Source organism: Dermacentor albipictus, chromosome 9 (genome assembly GCF_038994185.2).
Source record: "Dermacentor albipictus isolate Rhodes 1998 colony chromosome 9, USDA_Dalb.pri_finalv2, whole genome shotgun sequence".
Classification (NCBI taxonomy): domain Eukaryota; kingdom Metazoa; phylum Arthropoda; class Arachnida; order Ixodida; family Ixodidae; genus Dermacentor; species Dermacentor albipictus.
In genome coordinates this window covers 106886693-106904680 of record NC_091829.1, presented here as the reverse complement: position 1 = coordinate 106904680, position 17988 = coordinate 106886693, and the positions used below count along the sequence as shown (strand labels likewise).

At 46.6% G+C, this 17988-nt stretch overlaps 1 protein-coding gene across 4 annotated transcripts in view; it reads left to right on the top strand.

Annotated features, from left to right (window-relative positions):
* LOC135907185 (phospholipid-transporting ATPase ABCA3-like) overlaps positions 1 to 17988 on the top strand; it is a 279026-nt gene that overhangs the window by 54756 nt on the left and 206282 nt on the right. For all 4 annotated transcript variants that reach the window (XM_065438859.1, XM_065438861.1, XM_065438860.1 and 1 more), the window contains exon 5: positions 10358 to 10507. In XM_065438859.1, the coding sequence (XP_065294931.1) occupies positions 10358 to 10507 (150 nt within the window). The remainder of the gene's footprint in view (positions 1 to 10357; positions 10508 to 17988) is intronic.

The following is a 17988-nucleotide window of genomic DNA, read 5'->3' as shown; positions in this document are numbered from 1 at the left end:
GGTGCCATTGGTCGTTTGGCGGAGCGTGTGACATGGGCCTGTCTAACAAGAAAACATATTTTCACAGAGGTAAAATTTACAGCATGGGGACCAAAATCACATGGGTGTATGGGGAGAAAAATGCAGATAACGATGACGTAGGTCATAGCTGTACCTCTGCGCCTATTGAGACACTTGCATACGAGCGCGTGCAAGTTGACGTGCATGGTGAGTGTGGGCGTTAGCACAGCGGTAATAATCCCTACCTGAAGCTGAGGTGGACGGAAGCACAGTGCCTATTGATAGCGTTGGTTCTCATTTGTACAAGAGATAGAACGGTAAATATCCAGCAGTTTCTAGACACCAAGGGGTGTAGGCAAATCTAATGTAACGTGATCCAAGAATACAATCAAGCTGCAACGTATTTCGATAACCTGTCTGTAAACGCTCAGCAATACCGGTTGTTTGCGGATGGTGGGCGGTGGTAATCTTATGCTGTTTAGAGCAGATGCGCATGACGTCGTCAATGAGTCTGGACAAAAACGTACGGCCACGGTGTGTACAGGGAGCGGCATGCATCAAAATTATATCGTGTAGGAGGAAGTGTGTAGCATCAGTTGCGCAACTGGTCGCAAGAGCCTGTGTGATGGCGTAGCGGGTCCTGTCATCTGCAGCAACAGCGGCTCGCTGGCTCCTCGATGTAGATTCCGGAGAAACGCTGAGAACGGGTAAACAAACGCAATGAAAGGGCTCAGCCAAGATGTAGAGTGGGTGCAAGTAGCCAATGGGAAGCGAATTGCTTTTTGCGCCATTGGCATAGGTCAAAAAGCGACGTAACGTTGTACGGCACGTGCAACGCCCAACCAGAAAAAATGGCTGGGTACTCGATCGTAGGTTCGATGTACGCCGAAGTCTCTCACCACTGCTGGTTCGCGAAGCTCTTCTGAAACGGTTGAGTGAATACGTTCGAGAATTGTGGGTACGAGATCAGATCCTTCAGGGTGACGATTACGACGGTACAGAGTACCATCGCGGAGAACGAAGTTGTACATAGTACCATCGACCAAAGAGTTTCCACTGCGGTCGGTGAAGACTTTGATGTAGGAGCCGCTAAGTTGCTCGTTGCCGAAATGAAGAAGATGTCATGCCGACAAAATGCAAGCGGCCGTGTCAGTATTGAGGCTTCAAAGTCGTCAACAGGGTAACGCGACAAGCTCTCGGTATCTACGTGGAGACGACCAGTCTTGTAAATTACTAAATGGGAATACGCTTGGAGTCTCAGAGACCATCAGAGAGCCAACAGACAACATGATGCTCAGTGACAACGGGAAACTGACGCAGATATCGGTGATGCATCTGCCAGAACGGAATCAATAGAAGATTCAAGGACACAAACACGGTTGGTAGGTGAACAGTAAATGCAACATTTTTTTCTCGATGTAGACATTATTATAACGGATTAATGATTGCGTTCCCCAAATTTGCTGTTATAAAACAACTTTTTTCTATTGGCTCTTGTCGTTGTGCAAAAATTTTCCCTCACATGAATGCAGAATTCTTTAGATAACGCTTTGCCACTAGGATGCTTTTCCGAAGCTATAGCGAAATGAAGTTTACAATAATAGGTCTGTATTTTTCAGGGTGATATTTATCTAGTAAGTGCGCACACGACGTGGTCGTCACTTCTTGTTTAGGTTGATAATGACATTCAGAGGGAAATACTTTTTTTTTTCAAACTGTGCCCATGCTTCGGCTCCGGTGTAATTAATGCCATGAACTTTAGGGTTAACTCTCTGGGAACGGTCTGAAATCATGAAGTTGTTGCTTAACAGAGGCTACTTCAGCTGCAGAGCTTTGTCCAATTATTGGGCTCTTTAAGTCGGAAATACACTCCTCAAGTGATTGCTGAGCCTCTTTCAGTTCATAAATCGTCCTCTTGCGTTCACCATTTTGTTTATTCATTTTTCGTGCGGCCATTTCTTGAGAGCAAGAAGTCTTACAAGCGGCATCCTTCTTAGGTGGCCCTGGATTTTACGAAATATCACCGTAAAGCACTCCATTATCACGAAAGGGACTCCATTAGCGGCTCAGAAATCCAGAGGCACACCATGTGTGCCGGCAAGGCTGACTAGCCCAACAGTCACTCCTGCCGTGGTATGTCCCTTTGTAGTGCAGTCTTTGAAAAATTATTCCGTAATATATTCCTTGGAAGGAACCTCACTTGTTCTAAGACGTTTCTGAGGCTGGAAAGAAAGATCTTTCAGCATGCCGTTGACCGTACCCACCAAAAAATTGTATTAGACAAGAAGTATCATTACGTAGGGAGACAGGGATACTTTTTAATGGCAGAAAGGCTGGAGAAGTCATCCTGAGCGCAGTGTCCTTATCCTAATATTCCACGCTGGGGAAATGTTTGGGGGAATAGCAGAGAAGGAATGTGGCAAGGAACAAGGGTTGTGGTATGACGAACTCGACGATGAATGCGGGAGCATTGCAGCTATCAGAAGGATGGTCATTGGCGCTACATTTCGCACATGTTTCTTTGCCTCTGCATGATTGTGATCCATGCCCAAACCTCTGGCACTTGAAACACCGCCTCGGGTTCGGTATGTACGGCCTCACGTTGATTTTCAAATATCCTGCGTCGAGTGAACTAGGGACTGTGCTGCTACGAAATGTCAATATCACATGTTTCGTCGGAATCTGTTGGTCATTGCGTCGTAGTGTGATTCTCTGTACATTAATTGCATTTTGCTCCTGAAATCCTTCGATGAGTTCTTCATCACTGAGATTCAGGAAGTCTTCCTCAGATATAACTCCTCTGCTTGTGTTCAGTGAGCGGTGTGGAGAGATTGTCACTTTGATGTCACCGATAGTGGTGAGTTCGGCGAGTTTTTCTAGGTGATCTTTTTTTGGTCAGTTCAAGGAGGAGGTCTCCGCTAGCCATCTTCGAGGCTTTGTAACCAGCTCCAATTGTGTTTGCTAGGCATTTCGAAACTGTGAAAGGTGGCACTTTTCTTATGGTTGTGTTGCCTTCACTGTGAAGAACGTGGTATTTTGGAAATGAGTTTTCGGTTGGTTTTAAAAAGAACTGGAAAGTTGCTTCGGTGCAACCTCTTTTCAGAGGCCGATCTAAATGTCGCGGGAACGCTTCTGCCATTGGATAGCTTGAAAATTCGGCAGCGGTGGTAGCCACCCACCACCGAGCCCAACAAGGGGACGCTGCAGTTTCCAAGAAACCTGCAGACGCCAGCTATACACCGCCACTATAACCTAATGTATATACCCAAGGTTGAATATATGACACACGGTTAACCCTTGCCGCCCGGAAATACGGAAGTAAGAATAAGTGAGTAGAAGACGGGAAAGATTGAAAGTGAGAGAGACAGAAAAAGATTGAAGAGGGGACAGGAAAAGGCGACTGCCGATTTCCCCCAGGTGGGTCAGTCTGGAGGTGCCATCTATGTGAAGCCGAGGCCGAAGAGGTGTGTTGCCTCCGCCGGGGGGCCTTAAGAGTCCAAGCACCCAGCATCGGCTCAACCACCAGAATGCCCTTTTCCCCAGACACGGCTAAGCCGTGCACGGCTACACGCGGGAGGTTCCAACCCTCGTGTGCTCGGGTACGTGGTGTCGCAACACACCAAACGCCTGCCGACGCAGACGCCCCTGCGGGGAATTGGTGAGTGGAAGTCGTGCACTCAGCAGCAACGGTTCTATGAGGTGATCCTGTGTCGACTTCGGATTGGACACACACATCTAACACACAACTTTCTCCTCCAAAAAGAAAACCCACCGACTTGCGAAAAATGCAATGAACCTCTTACAGTAATACATATCCTTATAACTTCTCCACACTTTCCAACAGGGCGACCGACGCTTTTACACACCGTATTTATTTTTCATGTATCTTTACACCCTGCCATTTTGCTGGCACGTGACCCGCTAGTAGCATGTACTAACCTGTGCCACCTTTTAGAGACAACTGGTTATTTACAGGGACTATAATGCAATGGAGGTTTACCTGCTCTAACTTTGCCTTTCCTTTTGCCTTGTGACTGGCGCAGCATAGCCTTAGTTGAGGTTGTGCCATTAAACCCATTAACTTTCTCCTGTAACGACCCTACGGCGTCACATCTGCGTACAACGCCAAGCTTGACACAGGTCATCTGTCGCGAACTTGAGGCTATGGCTCCAACTTCTCACTGCTCCCATACGCATGACTTGACCATCTCGTTCATTCAAGCTGTTCTCCGCCAACAAAATGCAAACATGGACATCCAGTCTGGTGCCTGCCCACGCCCCACCCCTACCGCTCATGTCATTGCACATGCTGCTCCTCGACAGTCGTTGCAGAATCGATATCGGTACTCTTCTGAGTCGCGAACACCGGATGACAGGCCCATTTCCTTTGCTTGCTCCCGGGTTGGTCACAGCTCGCGCCACTGTGGTAGCAGCTGCTAGTAGTCCTCGCCTCCACCATAAGCTGATCGCCGCTTCCACCGAGACCCTCGACCTTTTTCGCCCTTCTCTCAACCATATCATGCTGGCCTTCCCTCTCGGGGACACACCACTAACCACTCGCCCTCACGGCAACGCTGTCAGCCCCATTCGCCTACACCTCTACGTCCCTCCTCCACGTCCTACGCGGGCCGCTTCTCGGAAAACTTAGCAATTCAGCCCCCGGAGGTGAAGCTGCACTGACGACTCGGACTGCAAAACCTCTGCTGACCCCTGCTGCTCCATAGAACCTTGTTGAAATCTCTGTTGATGATGTCCCCCTTCAAGCCCTCATCGATACTTGCGCTCAGTTGTCGGTTATGCGTTCAGATCTTCGTATCCGTCTCCGTAAAATCCTGACACCTGCTGAGTCGCCTGCCGTCCGAGTAGCTAATAGCAGTACAAAAGCCGTGATGGGAATGTGCGCCGCCCGTGGTACTATTGCCGGCCGTCCAGTACTGGTCCTGTTCTCTGTACTGGCCGAGTGTACCCGCGAAGTGATTGTCGGAATTTACTTTCCAACTGCCCATTCAGCACTTATTAACTGTGCAACCAGCACCCTTCGCCTTGAACTGCCTCATTACTTTGCCGACCCGACTGACTTCGTTCTACTCAATTTGTTCGACTGCAGCCTGATGCTGCGACTTACGTCCTCAGGTCGCCTTTTCCACCACTTCAAAATGATCCTTACGTGATGTCCCCACTTTGCGACACCCTCCTGACCAACCAGATAGCACAACCAAGCTCAATTGTAACTTTTGTCAACAATCAAGCTCAGCACCCTCTTCTGAACTTTGGATCGTGTCAGTAAGTGCTTCCTGAGAATATATCTTACTCTGTGATGCCCCTTTTGAACGATGTGGAGTAGGTGCTCTTACGACGAAACCACGATTCGACACTACTGCAGCTTCTGCCCCTGCTACGTCACGTAACGACTAGTTTACGCCAAAGATAGCTACTGATTTACAACCTGCTTACGTCGAGGCCCTTCGCCGCATACTTATGGGCTGTGAAGACATCTTTGATTTTGGTCATCGCCCTCTAGGTTGAACGCGTGTCGTCACCCATCCTATCCACACTGGTGACGCTCCTCCTATACATCCGCGGCCCTAACGTGTGTCTGCGGCTCAACTCCAGGAGATTCAAACGGAGGTGGACAAAGTGCTCTCCAAAGATATTATCGAGCTGTCATGCAGCCCGTGGGCGTCACCTGTTGTCCTGGTTAAAAAGAACCTGGAAATTTTGTACCGGTGACCATCACCTCAATAAGCTTACCAAAAAGAATGTGTACCCGCTTCCGCGTACTGATGACACGGTGAACTGCTTACACGGTGCCAGTTATTATGCGTCGATTTATTTTCGCTCTGGCTACTAGCAAATCGCAGTGGATGAACGAGATCGCGAAAAGACCGCCTTCGTCACCCCAGATGGTCTGTACCAATTTGAAGTGATGCCTTTGGGACTGTGCAATGCCCCTGCTACATTCCAGTGCATGATTTACTCTCTTCTGCGTGGATTCAAATGGACCACATGCCTCTGCTAGCTTCATGACGTCATTCTTTTTTTCACCGACGTTTGAGAGCCATGTCCACCGACTGTCAGCTATCCTTGCTGTTTTTCGACGAGGTGGCCTAAAACTCAATTCTGCACAATGCCATCGGTCACCGACAAATACGAGTGCTTTGTCACTTGGTTGACGTTGCTGGCGTCCAGCCTGATCCTAATAAAGTCCCTGCCGTTGGTGAGTTTCAACTTCCGCGTTTTTCTACTGATGTCCGAAGTTTTTTAGGGCTGTGTTCTTATATTCGGCGTTTTATCCAAGACTTTGGTGAAATCGCTCGTCCTCTCACATACCTCCTCAAAAAGGACACCACTTTTCGTTGGCGACCCGACCAGGATGCAACATCTTCTATGCTTATCAGTCGCCTTATCAATCGACCCGTGTTGGGCCATTTTGATCCGCATGCCTACACAGAAGTTCGCACAGATGCCAGTGACCATGGCAATGGCGCTATCTTGTCCCAACGACAGTGAGACACCAATGGTGTCCCACTGTCCCACGCTTATGATAGCCGTCTTCTTTCAGCACCAGAGCCCAACTAATCCGTACCAGAACGTGAATGCTTGGACCTTGTTTGGTTCATTGCTAAGTTCCGGCCTTACCTGTTCGGTCGGCATTTTACCATCATGAGAGATCATCATGCGTTATGTTGGCTATCCTCACTCAGAGACCCGACAGACCGTCTTAGCCGCTGCGCTTTACGCCTGCGAAAATACAGCTTTTCCGTGTGCTGCAAACCTGGACGGCTACATAAGGACGCCGACTGCATCTCCCGCTCTCCTGTCGACCCTCCCGATGGCACCAAAACCGATACAGGTACCAGCGCTTTGTCGATGTCCGACTCCTCACGCAACGCCGACGAGCAGCGTCGTGACCCTTATTCGCGATCCGTCATCGAACGCCTTACATCTGAGCAACAGGACGTTTCCATACACTTGTTTTTTTCTCGAGGATGGGACCTTATGCCGACGCAATATGAATCCACATGATGCTGAACTTCTTCTCGCCGTTCCTCAGCATCTGCACTCGACAGTTCTCTCGCAGTTACACGATGTGCCCACCACTGGTCATTTGGGTGTCTCCCGTACGTACGACCGCGTGCGCAAGCTATTAACGCGACAGCGTTAAGGAGCTCGTGTCGCAGAAAAGCCGGTGTCGTCGGCGTCGGTGTCGGCGTCGGCGTTTGCGGCGTTGGCCGTGAGCGATAAATCACGGCAGGCGTTTCATAAATAAAAAGCAACTTCAAGATTGGCCCGGTGGGAATCGAACCAGGGTCTCCGGAGTGTGAGACGGAGACGCTACCACTCAGCCACGAGTTCGATGCTTCCAAGCGGTGCAAACGCGCCTCTAGTGAATGCGGTGTTGCCTTCGAAACGAGCTGTGGAAAGTTATACTGCGGTGTATATCGGTAATTATGAACATGTAACGTACAGAACTCACAATTACACGAATTGCGAAGTGCGTTTCCGCTGCATTTCTTCTGCGCTTTCCGCACACGCAGAGCCATCTTGCGGCAAACACAGAAGACCCCCTCCTCTCAATGTACGGCGCTGCCCCGACAGGAGGCGCGCCGCGCGCGCATTGGGACCGCTGCCAGGCTCGTCGCGGGACTCCCTCTCCCCTGACGACGCTTCGCCGTGCTCCCGGTTTAGATAACTATCTATCTCTCTGCCCGTGCCGATCACGACGTTTGGCTGGCGCAGATCGTTTCCCCTCCGAGACACCGAGTTCTTTGGTTCGTTCCGTTCGCTCAGGCGCACGTTTCGTTGCCACGCCGAACGCTGCGTTGCTCGACGCTCACCGCGTGATAGGTGGGCGCTAAGTCCGATGCGGGGCGCATCGTAAGTGATCGCTGTGCCGTAGCGCATTATCGACCCCTTCGCGGGTCGACGGGAACGCTGTCGCGTCCCACTCTTGAAGGCGAAGCTTAAGCGTCCTCCAATTTTTTTTTTCTGGCCTGCGCTATATCGCTCTGTTTGAAGCTACGCCGCTGACTACGAACTTTACCAACGCCGCAAGAAGCCTCCATTTTCTCCAGTTGGGCACCTTGAGCCCATAGACATTCCCAGTGAGCCATCTTACCGCATCGGCCTGGAAGTCCTTGGCCAATTTCTAACTTGATCCTCGGGCAACAAGTGGGTGGCCGTTGCGACGGCCTATACCATGCATTATGCCATAACGCGGGCCCTCCCTTCGAGCTGCGCAACTGATGTGGCTGATTTTCTCCTTCATGAAATCCTACATCATGGTGCCCCATGTCAACTACTCACTCGTAGAGGCTACTATTTTCTTTCTAAGGTTATCAACAACCTTTTTCGCTCTTGCTCTCCATCTCACAAGTTCACGATGGCGTAACATCCACAGACAAACAGGCATACCAAGCGTCTCAGCCGCACGCTCACGGACATGCTCTCCATGTACGTGTCTGATGATCACCGGGATTGGGACTGCGCATTACCCTCCGGAACGTTTGCATAGAATTCGTCGCGTCAAGATATTATTGGTTATTCTCTGTTCTATCTACTATATGGCCGTGACCCAGTCCTGCCTCTTGACTCGCGGTTCCCTTCCGATGCCACCACTACCACGTTCTATGCTCATGATGTCATTGTCATCGCGGCCACAGCACGTCACATTGCCGGTGACTGTGTTCTGGCGTCTCAGACTATCGAAAAGCCCAGTTATGGCAGTCGTCCTCTGGACGTTCATTTCAGCCCTAGGTCACTTGTCCTGCTTCAGTTACCCTACCGTTGCGGCGCCCTTTGCGAAAAACTACTGCCGCCCTACGTGGAGCCACACCGAGTTCTTCGCCAAGTCGCCAGCCTCACAAATGAGATATAACGTGGGGCCACGACGTCTTCTACCACAACAAGAACTGACATCGTGCACGTTTTGCGCATAAAGATCTATAACTCGCACACTGATTCGACACCCTAGGAATCATTGAGACGATGCTTCTGCCGCTGGGAGTTAATGTCACGCACGAGTTTGTGCCGGTGTGGACAAAAGGGCGTTGGGAGGTGAAGAGGAGGTTGAAGTGTCCCGACGATCTGTAGATGGTGTTACCCTCACTACTCAGCTACGACATTGTAACTGCATATATTGTGAATACATATATTTTCTCCCCATAACAATATATTTATCTACTTAATCTGTTTAGGACAATCCTTGGAATCGGCCTCGTGGAGTCCATCGTAATTCAAGCGCTTCATTTCTTTTAAGAACACGCAGATATGTGATTGCTGCCTGCACAATAGACGCATACCATCTGGCCTGTGCAGACAACTCTTATAGGGCCTAGTTTAAGCGCTTGTAGCAATGCAGTTGTCGGGGAACATAAGGATGCACCGGGTTTCTCACACAGCCCACCTTGACATGATGAAGTTATGCGTCTCCCTTGAAATGCAGTTTGACGCTCGTCGAGCGACCGAACCGATGAAAGTCGATGATCTTCACTACTGAAGGCAAAAGCCTTTGGAACTCTTTGTCGCTGATGTCAGTCACGACATCGGAAATAACGCCTACCCTAGCGCGACCATCATGCATAATGAACGACAAGACTACTATAGCTATGAGTATGCGCACGATTTTAAAATTTTCTAGTGCAGCCTGCATCGCAACTTCCACTGGGACTGTGTTCTTCCTTCATGTTCAAACGGACTTCATTTATTACTTTAGGAGCCACGTTACAAAGGTAAGTGTTGAGAATCTGTCAGTGTACGGAGTATAAATTTTTACAGACGTCGAGAGGTGCAAAGGTAACCCTGTAAGTCTGAGTAAGCGGTCCGTTGGGGTCCTGCTCACTCACGTCTTCTGTCGTCTTGCGGTATTTCCTCTTCAGTCGCTTGCACTTTATGATGGTTTAATCGTTGTCGGAGTCCATTGACTCGCTGTTGAAGAAACAGGAACCGGAAATCTTCATGCCGACGTGCCGAGCCTTACACTTTATCACTGGGGACGCAGGGCTCGGAGGCGTCCCGGACGCAAACGATGGCGCCCTGTCTGTTATCGCCTCGGATGGCTTCTCGTCCAACAGTCACAATTAGGCCTCCACTATGATAAACTATTGCAGCAACGCAAGAATCTAGGTTTGCTAAGTTCACTTTGTCTTCGTCCTCCGCGGCAAGCAAAACTGTATTTGATTTAACCTCATGTTAACGTATGCATTGGATGTCAGAGCTACTTTAGGTGCAGCATGGGTATTTTATCTTTTGTTTGGACACCTATTTGAAGCCTAACGATTGCGATACCATTTTATGGTTAGTGCCATTATTGCTATTATTGTTATTACTAAGCATCGACAATTTCTTCCTCCTGCAGGTTAGCACTGGTGCCATGCCCGGCTGGGTATTTAAGGGCAATGAGGACAACTACGAAGAACCACTCGCAACTGCGATTTCTACGGGATTCATTATTTTTCTGCTTCTGGAGATAGTCAGAATAAAGGAAGAGAACGAAAATGGGACTTCGGTAAGCATAAGTTATCCAAATGTTTTCTTCGCACGCATCCTACAGGACTGTGAGGGTACACAACCTAAGCATAAAAGGTTATATGCACGCTGTCCAACTCAGACACGATAATCATAAATCAAAGAACATTTACGCAGCTGTAAGAACGCGCACAACTGTGGTATGATCGCAGAAGATTAAATAGGGTATCCCACATGCAATACATCGCACTTGATATAAACGAAACACCTGAGCAAATAAAACACCTAATGGTATCTACTTGATGGCAAATTTGCCAAGTCCACTTCAAAAACACTGTTACACTGCACATAAAAAAATTATACTGTGAGCCTCGACTTCATGAAAAACACCGGGAGCACACAGAAGTGTGGAGTCTGTATTCGGGCATACAGATCTTAGGCACCATTCTCACAGTAGGAAAAGTTTGTCTGGAGAGACGATTGGGAACCGCGTAGAATGGCGGTGAAGATGCTCGGCTTCACCAAGTTTGAACAACTCGACTAGATGGCCTCATACTCTCACCCGTAGTTTGCGCACTCTGAAGTGCATTGCTTTACTCGATTACAGAGATCATTCTGCAATGTTGCGGAAGTACGACAAAACCTAGCCAGCACTGTAGAAGGTACTTGCAAACCGATCTCGCCGCCGTTGTACTCTTAGTGCACAACACCCCAACAAAACAAACTATCCTCCGGTGGCTTTTGGCAGTTAAAAAATTGCTACGCTATGCATGCAGTTTGTTTAGCCAGAACCATGAGAACATAAGTGCGTTTACTACGCGTATGTTTGGTGACGCCGGGAGAGCTAGCCTTGCAGGGAACCCCAGTGTACTGTAAATACAGTTCTTAATGAAGACAGCCCTTTCTGCTAGCGTCCCTGCTTCTGGATTTGCTCTAATGGAGCTAACAGTGTGTCGCTACATGTGAAGTGAAGCACCGCTTGTAAAACGTTTGATGCCTTGCATTTGTATATACTCGGTATGTGAAAGTTAACCTGGTTCACTTCATGACGTCAAGCGCTTTCCCCCGTTTAAGACAGCTTTGTTCTCTCTGTGCAGTGTTGTCTTTGTGTCCTTGGTATTAGGATGTAACCTGAGCATCCTGGCAAATTTTATAAGTCCTCCTGATGCCAGTTAGCAGCCAAAGTCCCTATTCTAGATTCAAACAACCATGTCTTATTGCACAATTAGTTTACCATTACCTTAGCACAGCAAAGTCATTAAGCTGCCGGCGCACAATGGCTCGACCGGCTCTCTTTCACAGTTGATGGGCTGGTGCACTGCCTTTTCGTCGGTGCATTTTATACTGAATTCTTAGTTTTTCACCGACTATACCAATTTTACACGGAAAAAGGAAATTCCTAGTGGCGTAAACGCAAATAGCTCATATTTTACAGACATGAAGCGTTGCTTGCGTCAAAATTTAACGGTACAAACATTGGTATCAGGGGTGCTCACCCAGCAATTTATAATCGATCCGTATAACTCAAGAGACAACATTCAAATATAAAATCAAATAACTAACGCTTTGAATTTCTAAAGCGTGCAATACATTGAGCGTAATTGAATTTTACAAAATTCTTGTATGCCATTTACTGCTACTGAAACCTGATTTTATGCATCTTTTGCACTTTAAAATGTGCGCGGGTTGCTAAGGTGTAATCATTTGATAGCTCCTTTTTTTTCCAGTTTGGCATTAGCAACATTAGAGCCGCAATATCCGAAAGTAATTGTTACGTAAAAAGCACAGGGGCTGCCAGCACTTCTTGACCGAATTCTTTTTCTAACGAAAATTGCATAAAGGTGCTGAGTAATAGAAGCACCCCCACTCTTTTTCGTACGCAATTTGCCAATTCCGGGACCTTGAGGCTGCACTTTCATTGTATTTGATGTCATCTTATGTTTTCTTCCTTTTGTTTTTTTGCTGCTTTTGTATCCAGTGATTACTGTTCTCTTTTTTGTATGTGTTTTTATTCACAATGAATGTTCTGCTTATTAGTAGCTGGCGTTTTGTGAGACACTTCTTTGCCTTTCGCGAACACCCAAGCAAAATCTGTATATCATTTTCCAAAAATAAAGCATATTGTATCATATAAAATGCAGGTAAAGTTGCCTTCAACGAACCACTTCTCCTCTCTGAATGTCTTTGTCTTTCAAAAGAGGACTAGAAAAAGCAGATACACTACAACGCATGGAACAGACGATATCAGACGCATGCAAAAACATCCTTCGAAGGGCCCCTCACCAGGTCTGGCAATTTTGAGCTGAGAAGTGCCGTGGATACAACGTGCGCTAATGATCGTGGCTACAAAGGATTACATCGCTACGCGTCGCGGAAAGAGCTGAAATTTGAAACCGAATGTCATTAACCCTTCTCCTCGCGGGCGCTGTGCTCCCAGCCGAAGAGTCGACGGATATCTCACATAAGTGCACCCACGTATATCGCGCTGCTGGAACGTCGCTGGTGCTGCGTGAACTCGATTATTATTCAAGGCCACATCTATAATTTGTGGACTATGTTGCTTCTGTAAGGAATTGTAGTTTAGAGAAATAACGAAACACAGAAAACGTATGCCTTTTACAGAGAACGTCCTCCTTTACACAGAAAACAATGTGTAAAGGAGGACGCTCTTCTAATAAGTTCTGCCGCTCCCACCGTTGGTCTCTTTCTGCAAAATACGGAGCTTCGCATTGTCAGCGCACATTGATAAAGCTGTTTGATACTGAGGTTACTGATAACTATGGATGCAGAAGAGTGGCCAATAGCAGCTCTGTTTTGAAGCGTAAACTTTCGGGAGCTACTTCCCTGGCAAATGCGTCCGTCTGTTTGGAACGCGCTCCGTAAGATATACATGAAGTTCTATGGAGGTATATATATGAAAATAACCGTACGTTAAACGCAGGAACGGGCGCATAAGAGCTGTGCTCCGAAAAGAAAAAGAAAAGCCTGACTGAAGACTAAAATGACTTGCTAAAAGTCTCTCCGCACGTAACCGTTTTATCGTTTATCGACAGCCAGTGATATGCCTACAGATGTCGACAAAAGCAGGCGCCGTGGGAATGCGAACAATTGGCAGAAGAGTGCCACCTTTCCCCTCTGTTTTCGAAAGCGCCATACGCGTATCGCCCTAACTCAGTTTCTAGTCTATTTTCCACTCGTTCCCGTCTTCCCGCTCATATCGTTCACGACAATACATTGCATTCCGAAAGTAAAGCTTAAACCATTTTCCTAGTCGGAATCGAACCCCCGCTGCGGCTGCCACATTTGGCTGGGGAAGAAATGCCCGAAAGGCCCGTGTCCCGACTATTGGGGCAGTTCAAAGATCCCCTGATGGTCAGAATTACTCCGCTGTCCCCCCACTACAGCATGCCTCATAACCAAATTGTGGTTTTGGCATGTAAAACCGCCGAAATCAACGGGACTCGAGTTTTTCTAGTGTGGCTCGAATATTTTACCTCACATTCTGCAATACAAAAGCCTTTCTGAAAAGTTGTAAAATATATTATGGCCGTGAGTGCATGCTGTATTATATATTACGAGCGACTACTTTTGCGTCTAAGGTCGCTACCGTGCATTTCTTTCCAAAATTAGTCGGTCTAGGCGCATCTGGTCAAACATAGGCCCATTGATTTTTCACACGTGTATAGGAAATCTGTGAAAGAGGAGTTGTTTAAATTCCACTGTGCATCATATTCCACTTTAAACGAGTGCGCGAAAATGAAGTGGCAGAATTGTGCGACAAATCCGGCAAAAATCTTTCCGCGGTGTCTACTTTTATACCGCGGTAGTGATCAACAAATTTGGGCCACTTTCCCGCAAAGTGCGGACATCTCAAGTGAATCATGACTTGATGAACAGTAAATGTTTTAGTAAACATGGCGCAATAACATAAATTCTTGAACGTATTCTGACACAAAAATCTTTATCGTATTCACTGACCACTGTCAAAACGTGGCGAAATGAGTAATCATAAACGTTTATTCATACAAAACAGTAGATATCGTTGTATACTGCACTCCTAATAAATTCGAGTAATAATTGCTCAATGCGAAAAAGAATGCAAGAAGTTCACAGTGATACTCAGCTGTCTGTTGTGCAATGACAGCACGTTTCTGAGGCTAGCCCTGACACAGAAGGCTGCGCCTTTGGGTCATGGCTTTGTGTCATTTGTGTCATCAACATAAAGTGCTGAATATTAACCCTAGCAAATTTGATAGTGTCATGTATTCCCAATGTCCACCCTATATGCAGTATAATTCACATGAGAAGCAGAAAATAATATAGTAGGCAACACTGGTGCGTTCTTCTCTGCAGAAGTGTAATTTTTCCCCGCCTCCGAGTCTAAGAAACTCATAACGTCAATTCTTCACGTTCCCTCGTATGACGAGTTTTTGCTTACAATCTGTGACAGGCACCAGAAAAATTAATGTCCAGGAACACTCTAGCTTGGCGGCACAGAAAATTCGTTTGTTTGTTGCAAGGAATCAGCGGATACTGCTGGAGTGCTGAGCTCTGCAGTGCACCACCACTGAATTGGCTCTAATTCCAAGAGGCCGCGAATTAAACAGACTCTATTAAAAAGAAAGAAAACACAATTATTTTTACATCAGAAAAGCATTTCTAGTTATCTTCAAAAGGATCGCCATTCAAGTAAATGCACTTGTTCAAATATTTCTTCCATTGTTAGAAGCTTCTCTATAACACAGCAAAATTATTATTGTTGAGTGACTCTGGCAAAGTTGTGTTCACCCAATGTCTGAATTTTCCTGTTTAATATAAATGAAACACCTATGGGATAGCACCAGTCAACAAATATGGCGAATGGGGAACGCCCTCCCATCCCTGAGAGGCTAGATACCACGCCGCAGACAAAGCCGGGTGACATAGGCGTTGTCGTGATGGCGACAACGATCACCCACAATCGAAAGGTTCGCGCGTTCCGCACACATTCCCTTATATATCTATTGCCTTATTACCTTATTACCTTATATATCTATCAATAATATGACTGATTGACCATCTGTCCAGCAGGAACAAAGTCCTACTGCACAGTTCCAGAAATGCCAAAACAAGAAAAATTAAATACAGGCTACCGTCTCACGCTGCAGTATCGTTTTATTTTTTTCTGTTTTTTAAGGAAACGGGTCTTCAAATGGCACGAAAATTGTTCGGTTTCGGAATCGTAATAATAGCACCAGTCTTCGTAACCAGAGATGATCTTCTGAAGGAGGTTTGGATCACTGGATATGCGCCCCTGGTGCTCCTGGGTGTGCCCCCACACATATATGCCATATATAGTATGTTCATGGACATACCTGAGAGAGGCAGCGCAAAGGGATAGCCGCCATCATCCTCATTATTATTATCATCAGCAGCAGCAGCCGCAGCAGCCTGTTTTATGTCCACTGCAGGACGAAGGCCTCTCCCTGTGATCTCTACACCTGTCTTACGCCAACCGAATCCAACTAGCGCCCGCGAATTTCCTGATTTGATCGTTCCACCTTCTCTGCTGCCATCCTCGACAGCGTTTCCCTTCTCTTGGTATTTATTCTGCAACCCTAATGGTCCAACAATTATCAAACCGGCGTTTTACACGACCTGACCAGCTCCTTTCTTTTCTCGATGTCCATTAGAATATCGTCTACACCCGTTTGCTCTCTCATCCAAACCACTCTCTTTCTGTCTCTTACTGTTATGCCTAGCAATCTTCGTTCCATCGCTCTTTGCGTGGTCCTTACCTTGTTCTGAAGCTTCTTTATCAGTTTCAATGTCTCTGCCCCATATGTCAGCACAGGTAAAATGCACTGAGTGTACACGTTCCTTTTCAATGATAATTGTAAGCGTCAGTCAGGAACTTACAATGTCTACCGTAAGCCGACCTAACGCATTTTTATTCTTCTATGAATTTCCTTTTCATAATCAGGATTCCCTGTGAATAATTGACCTAGGCAAACGTACTCCTGAACAGACTCTAGGGGCTCACTGGTGATCCTTAACCCTTGTTCCTTTTCCCGCCTATCCATCATTATCTTTGTCTTCTGCATAGTATTCTTCAACCCCACTCTTACACTTTCTCTGTTAAGCTCCTCGATCATCTGTTGTAACTCGTCTGCACTGTTGCTGAACAGAACAATGTCATCGGCAAACCAAAGGTTGCTGAGATATTCGCAATCAATCCTTACTCCTAGGCCTTCCCGGTTTATTAGCTTGAATACTTCTTCCAAGCACGCAGTGAACAGCATTGGAGAGATGTTATCGCCCTTGCTTACCCCTTTCTCTATAGCTATCTTCCTGCTTTTCTTCTGTTGAGTTAGGGTAGCTGTAGAACCTCTGTAGATATTTTCAAGGTATTTACGTAAGCGTCCTGTACTCCTTGATTACGTAATGCCTATATGACTGCTGGTATGTCGACTGAATCAAATGCCTTTTCATAATTTCTGAAAGCCATATAGAGAGGCTTATTGTACTCTGCGTATTTCTCAATAACCTGATTATTGACATGGATGTGATTCATTTTAGAGTATGCCTTCCTAAAGACGGCCTGTTCACTTGGTTGACTATAGTCCATTGTTGCGCTTATTCTACTGTAGATAATTGGTAAATATTTTATAAAATACTGGCAGTGCGCTATTGAGTCATTAATTTTTCAATTCTTTAACGTCTGCCTTTTTGTAGATTAGTATAACGCTTGCATTCTTCCAGTTTTCTGGGACCCTTGCAGTCGATAGACAATTCGTATAAAGGGCTGCCAGTTTCCCAAGTAGTATGTCTCCTCCATCTTGGATTAAATGCACTGTTATTCCTTCTTCTCCTGCCACTCTCCTTCGTATCATGTCTTGCAAGGCCCTTCTGACCTCATAGCTAGTTATATAAGGGGTTTCTGTGTCCTGTTCATTAGTGTTTCTCATGGACGTATCCTGACTCCTCTGGCTATTGTGCAGGTCAGATAGAATCCTTACTCTTCTTTTATTATATCGACGAGATTACTGATTATATCATCCTGCTTACCCTTCAGTGCATACATCTTGGTATGTCCTATGCCAAGTTTCTTTTGCACTGATTTCAGGCTACGTCTAGTTTTTACAGCTTCTTCAGAATTTCTCCCGTTATAGCTTCGAATACGTATATTTTCGCCTTGTTGATCAGCTTTGACAGCTTATCTCTTGAGTTGTACACTTTCTATTCTTTGTCGTTTCTTTATTAGGTCCGATGTTACTTGGCGAGCTTTCCTACTGGTTTCCTTCGTGCCTTGCCTCCCACTTCAACTGCTGCCTCTGAAACCAGCCTAGTTACGGTTCTATTCATTAACTTTAGGTCATAATCATCTCTATGTTGTAAGGCTGCATATTTGTTTGCAAGTATTAGCCTGAATTTGTCTGCTTTTTGCCTTACTGCCTCTAACTTGACATGTTTCTTCTTGACCACTTTTGTTCTTTCTCTCTTCCAATTGAAGTTAATCCTTGCCCTCACTAACCTATGATC